General features: G+C 43.0%; 1 protein-coding gene across 2 annotated transcripts; it reads left to right on the forward strand.

Annotated features, from left to right (window-relative positions):
- Window positions 1–1,073: 1,073 nt before the first annotated feature.
- On the forward strand, window positions 1,074–4,304 carry LOC147896962 (pentatricopeptide repeat-containing protein At2g27610-like). 2 transcript variants are annotated; one of them, XM_087381059.1, is made up of 4 exons: window positions 1,074–1,812; window positions 1,958–3,434; window positions 3,595–3,657; window positions 3,834–4,304. In XM_087381059.1, the coding sequence occupies exons 1-4, from the start codon at window positions 1,766–1,768 to the stop codon at window positions 4,119–4,121; spliced, it is 1,875 nt and encodes a 624-aa protein (XP_087237185.1). In that variant the 5' UTR covers window positions 1,074–1,765; the 3' UTR covers window positions 4,122–4,304. The 2 variants fall into 2 exon arrangements, with proteins under 2 accessions (XP_087237185.1, XP_087237184.1); XM_087381058.1 differs by having other exon boundaries at window positions 1,076–1,812; window positions 1,958–4,304.
- The last annotated feature ends 2,008 nt before the right edge of the window (window positions 4,305–6,312 follow it).

The raw sequence follows: 6,312 nt of genomic DNA on the forward strand, positions 1-6,312 counted from the left end.
TCTGCCATGGATAGTCCATCCTTAAAAGATTGTTAGTCTTTTGAGATTTTTCCTTGTTGGACTCATTGGGCTTTACATACATAGTCAATGTCCATCTCCTAGTTGTAAACCAAGAATCCTAAAGAGTGAGTCACAAGTTGGGGCCATGAGTGTTGCCACATGATGGTGGGCAAGCCATGGAGCATCCCATGTACTACTGCTGAGGGATGAGGTCATCAATTTGTGGGGGGGAATGAAGGGGCAAATTGATGTGTGTGTGTATGTGTGCCTATGGGCTTGGAGTCCTATGCAAGAAGTGTGTGAGTGTAGGTGTGCTAGAAGGTTCTAGTTAAGTGTGATGAGTGAGTGATCATAGGAGGTGATTGATTGAGATAATCAGGGAGATGATTGTGGATCTGTGATCTACCTACATGGAGGCAGTTGCCTATATATGTAACCACTCTTGGAATAAAGATTTACATTTGTGCCTCATTGCTTCTTTCATGGATTTACATATTCAACACACATGGCCACCTTAGTTCCCCATTGGAGGACCCACCCAAATGTTGCCATATCTCCGCTAAGGTTGAAGACTCCTCCCCATGAAGATCAAACTCCAAAGAGAGAGAGAGAGAGACACACACAGAGAGAGAGAGAGAGAGAGAGAGAGAGAGAGGCAGAGAGAGAGAGAGAGAGAGAGCAATATTATATATACATATGTACAAATAAACAATATTTTACAATACACACACATACCCGCACGCGCATACACACACACACATTTATATACTTATATATTTAAATACTTAAACACACACACACTTATATGTTTATACATAGTGTGTGTGTGTGAGAGAGAGAGAGAGAGAGAGAGAGAGAGAGAGAGAGAGAGAGAGCGATTACTTAAAAGTATACAAATGTTGATATTTGTAAACGTTCACATGGAGAGAGAGAGAGAGAGAGAGAGAGAGAGAGAGAGAGAAACACTTTTCCCAACTAGAAGCAATGCTAAAGAGAGAGAGAGAGAGAGAGAGAGAGAGAGAGAGAGAAACACTTTTCCCAACTAGAAGCAATGCTAAAGATCCAATTTGAAAATTCCTATAAAAGCATTCATATATTGAGATTTAGCTAAACTTTTATTCCTTGAAATTGCTAAATTTTTATTCCTTGAAATTAAAGGTACTTGAGATCCAACCTTGAGACCGAGCGGAGCTGGTCTCTTACCTGTAGTAGACGGGTCATGTATCTAATGCAACGTAGCATACCACTGTAGCTCCTTAGCCCTTAATTCGCTAAAACACTGAGTTGCTCATTGGAGAGCCCAAGAATTGGGATGCTTAGATGAAAATTCAAGACTAACAACGAAGAGCAAGAAACAATAATGTCGAAGCCTACAATTATCGATGTGTCTAAATGCAACGTGGCATAGAATAGTGCGCAGTCATTAGAAATACTCGAGCGGCTGCAGACCAAGAGTAGGCTTGGAGAGGGAGTTTGGACAGAGAAGGTGAGAGCAGGAGAGAGAGAGAGAGAGAGGAATAGACAGAGAGAAATGCGTGGTTCAGGCTGTGAAGGTCGCCACTCATTTGCAAAATATGGCTCTGATTGTCATATTAGACGTTGTCATCATTTTTGTAGATAAGCTGGACTCCAGATGTATAAGTGCCTCATTTCAATTTATGGCCTTTATACAACGTTTGTTGGATGACACAGAGACACCTGCCATGGACCAAGGTGCAACATTGATTCTGATTATTGTATTTATTTTTCAAAGCTATAACTCGAAATGTTTTCCCAGGTTTTTCAAGGATCTAGACCGATACGCCTCCTCAGGTTTGAATATGCTAAATTCCTACATTGTTTTTGTATGTGAGTTCTTATGAAACTTAACAAAGAGATTTGTTCAAAGGTACTTATTTTTGCATTAGATGCTTCAAAATTGAATTGTTGAATGGTTGCATTTTTTGCTATCGTGTAGGAGGGTGGAGTTGCCTAGCACTCAATTGTATTTCAGGCAGAGTGGCAGGAGAGGTTACGAACCTACTCCTGAAAGAGGCATACGCCAAGCTGGCCATAACGTATTGAATGGAACTTATGAGTGTGTCAAGACACATTGTAAACAGTGTCAATGGGAGAAGGCACTGCAGATTCTCGAGCGCCAAGGTTTTCAAGGATGCTCTTATACCTATGTATGCCTCCTACAGGGGTGCACCAAATTGAAAGCTCTGGAAGAGGGCAGACTTGTACATACCCACATTATCAGAAGTGGAATAAAGCCTAACATTTTTGTAGGGACTACTCTTGTTAACATGTATGCAAAATGTGGGAGTATAGCAGATGCACGGTTAGTGTTTGACAACATGTCAGAACGGAATCTGTTCACTTGGAATATGATGATTGCAGCTTATTGCAGTCGTGATAATCCTGACGAAGCGTTCAAACTATTTTGGCAAATGCAAAACGAAGGCCTGAAGCCAGATGAAGTCAATTTTGTCAGTGTACTCAAGGCCTCTGCCAGCCTGGGGAACCTGCAATGGGCCAAACAGATCCATGCTTTGATAAAGAGAAGCAAAATCAAGACAAACATTATCGTGGAAAATGCACTTGTCAACATGTATGCTAAATGTGGAAGCATGAAGGATGCACGTCAAGTGTTTGACAAAATGGCTGAAAGAGATGCGGTCTCTTGGAGTGTGATGATTTCAGGTTATACAAAATATGGTGATGCCAAAGAGGCAGTGCAATTGTATTTACAAATGAAATGTGCAAATGTGAAGCCAGATGAGGTAACCTTTTTGAGCATCTTGAATGCATGTGCTGGCCTTGGCATTCTGGAACAGGCTAAGCAAATCCATACCCATATAAAGGACAGTGGGATCAAGCCAAATCTTTTCATGTGGAATGCTCTTGTTGACATGTATGCCAAATGTGGGAGCCTAGAGGATGCCTGGCAGCTGTTTGACATGATCCCTAAAAGAGATGTGGTCTCTTGGAATGCAATGATTGCAGGAGTGACCAAGCATGGATATTGTGAAGAGGTATTTAAACTTGTCCAGCAAATGCGATTGGAAGGAATCCATGCAGATCAGGTCACCTTTGTGAGTGTCCTAAATGCATGTGCTATATTAGGAGACCTGGAACAGGGCCAACAGATCCACTCCTATGTAGTCAAAACTGTAACAGCGCCAAATACCTTCTTGGGAAATGCCCTCATTGATATGTATGCAAAATGTGGAAGTATTGAGGATGCTCGGCAACTGTTTGACGAGATGTCTGAACGAAATGTAGTCTCATGGAATGCAATGATTGTGGGATATGCCAAACGCGGGCTTGCTGCAGATGTTTTGAAATTGTTTCAGAAAATGGTGTTTGAAGGTATGAAGCCAGATGAGGTCACTTTTGTCAGTATACTCAATGCATGTGCAAGCCTTTCAGCTCTTGAAGAGGGTATGCAGGTGCATACTCACATCCTTAGGAATGCATTTGAGTTAGATTTATTCATAGGGAATGCTCTTGTCGACATGTATGCCAAGTGTGGGCAAGTAGAGAATGCCCTTGAAGTCTTGAATAAAATGGCTGAACGGGATGCAGTCTCGTGGAATGCAATGATTGCAGGGTATGCCCAACATGGGCATGGCAGGGAGGCCCTCCAGGTGGTTGAACGAATGCTATGTGAAGGTGTTAAGCTTAACCATGTCACCTTTGTTGCTATTCTGTCTGCATGCAGTCATGCAGGACTAGTGGAAGAAGGCCAGTACTATTTTCATTACATGACCCAGGATCATGGCGTCACTGCAGCAACAGAACATTATGCTTCTATGGTTGATCTTCTTGGCCGCTCTGGTCATTTGCAGGAGGCTGTGGGACTCATTAGAAGGATGCCATTTGAACCTACTGCTGTAGTGTGGAGAGCTTTGTTGGGAGCTTGTAGAACACATCGGAATATAGAGCTAGCTATACATGCAGCAGAATATGTTCTTGACATGGAACCACAGGATGCTTCAGCTTATCTTCTTCTCTCAAACGTTTATGCTTCAGCTGGTAGATGGGATGATCAAGCAAGGATGATCAAAATGATGAACGAGAGGGGACTGAAGGGCATTGAAAATGACAGCTATGGTGCAGTGCTTGAATCTGTGTGATATCTTGTACATGGTTCATACAATTCGAATACATCTAAGGCTAGTTCCCGAGTATAGGCATCTTTGTGTAATATTTGGCCGACCACAAACGTGCAAGTAGCGTCTTTGTTACAATACCTTCAATTGTAAGGTGGCCTCCATCTTCATTGCACTCCAATAATAAAACAGCACCTCCATGCGTCACTCCAACCACCTAATGAGAGGCAACACCTTTATGAACATTTTCTTACCTCAATTGGAGTTAACTCATGGGAAGGTCTCCTTACCATGATCATTGATATATCCAAATACACAAGCACATGAATTTTAAAGTACATCAACCAAAGATAGGGCGTATCAAAGCAAGTTGAGAGCTACTTTAGTTGGTGTTCACGTGGCTTCCCTTTTGGCGCTCACTCATTTGAGGTGTTTTCTTTACCATGTGGTCACATGGACCATTGTCTCTGCTTTGCTCATGTAGCAACAAAGATTGGTATGTATGTACATATAGCACGTGCATGGAGCCTATTTCTGAAAGGGCTAAATTAATTCTTGACATTCCAACATCATAAAAGCCCTGGTGTGTTTTACATTTTATGTGGCTTTAACATCATAATGAATTTATTGTGAAATTATTGAAGTTCTGTTATGTTCACGTGTAGATGGGCAACTTGTTCCTAACTTTACTTCTTCCAATAGCGAGCAAGAGACACCTATTACCAGTATGTGTTACATTGATATCCTTAATTGTTATTTTTTTCATTATTCTATGATTATTCTTTCATTGCTAGTTTTGTAATGCAAATGAAGGAGGATCTGTGGGTGGAGATTTTAGAAGACCAATGAGAGGGAGGACCAGTGATCTGGATTCCATGTTTGTGAATAGTCATTCGTGAGCATGTATGCTATTGAGTAGGGGCATTCTAGCCTCCCTTGTTTTGTTTGGCTTAGTGATGCTATGCTGTGGAATTGTATGCTCTTAGTATTGTGTTTGGGCAATGGCAATGGAACATGGTGGTTGTATTTTGGTGTTGTGAGAGAATAGATTAAGATCTACTGCCCTCTGTCAGTCAAAGGCCGGTTATTACAGTGGCTCCATTGCAGGGATCCTCATCAAATCATCCAGAGGAGTCCCTGGGCAGCTTGGGCAGAGAAAGTATCTGCTGAGTTTTCTTGGTACAGCCACCCATTGCCTTTAATATGGAGGATATAAGGTTTGGTTATGATGCAGACTCAGTCTGAGCCAGAGCAGCAGATAAAGGGGAGCACACCCTAGAATAAGAGTGCAAGATGCAGACCATGAAGGGCAGAATACTCAGGTTGATGCATTGGGGCAGCCAGCTCCACAAGTACATAACCCTGCTAGCACAGTTGCATTGGGTGCAGACCCAAGTGTACAACTAAATACTATGGCCGTGATGCAAACTCAGATGGCTTCTGTGTTGCAAGTTTCAACTCAGCTCACTCAGAGCTTTGCTGAGATTGTACATAATCCAGCTCTATTGCCGAGGGTAGAGGCCCAGCCCATACAGGATCCACAAATGCATGTGGGACAGCCACTACCAGAGCCACAGACACTAGTGGTACAGCCACTTGCAGTGCCACCGAGGCAAGGACCAAATGGGAATGAGCATGGTAGCAATGCTCAAAACTTGCAGCAAGGGCAGCAAGTCCAACCACAGCATGTGGTTTAGCCAACTCACTTTGGAGGAGGATCTTTATTTCAGGCCATGACCACACAGCCAGCCCTCAATCCTTTGTATGCTAATGTGGAGATACATCCTGGAATGCAAGGAGGCAGTCCCATGATGTCTCACACTCAAGCAGTACCACTTGTGCCACCAAATCTAGCTGTGGGGAGTGCTATACAAGCTCCAAAAGGACCCCAAGGACAGCAGCCTCCTTATTTGCAGCCCCCTGGCTATGATCATCTGGAACCCAGGCTTAAGATGAAGGATTACGAGGACGGAGGGGCAGCAGTGAAATTTGAGACCTTCAATGGACATGCAAATAGGATGAAGGCTCTTACCTTTTTGCAGCAATTTGACTTGGCCTATGCTGGAGGTTATTTCAGAGAGTCCTCAAAAATCAGGAAGGCAGCCACATTCCTCAAAGGTAATGCAATGCAGTGGTGGTCTAGCCTTCTTCTTTAGGAGCGGACACCTGCTACATGGGTTGATTTCAAGCAGGTATTCTCAGCCACATGGCTCAC

This window comes from Dipteris shenzhenensis, chromosome 11, assembly GCF_047967505.1.
Source record: "Dipteris shenzhenensis isolate YYH24624 ecotype China chromosome 11, Dip_SZ_1.0, whole genome shotgun sequence".
Classification (NCBI taxonomy): domain Eukaryota; kingdom Viridiplantae; phylum Streptophyta; class Polypodiopsida; order Gleicheniales; family Dipteridaceae; genus Dipteris; species Dipteris shenzhenensis.

Bases quoted from the DNA above. Each gene is read 5' to 3' on its own strand.
- LOC147896962 (XM_087381058.1), top strand. From the start codon at position 1,766: ATGTTTTCCCAGGTTTTTCAAGGATCTAGACCGATACGCCTCCTCAG. The intron at 1,813-1,957 runs GTTTGAATATGC...GCTATCGTGTAG, and splicing joins AGACCGATACGCCTCCTCAG to GAGGGTGGAGTTGCCTAGCA.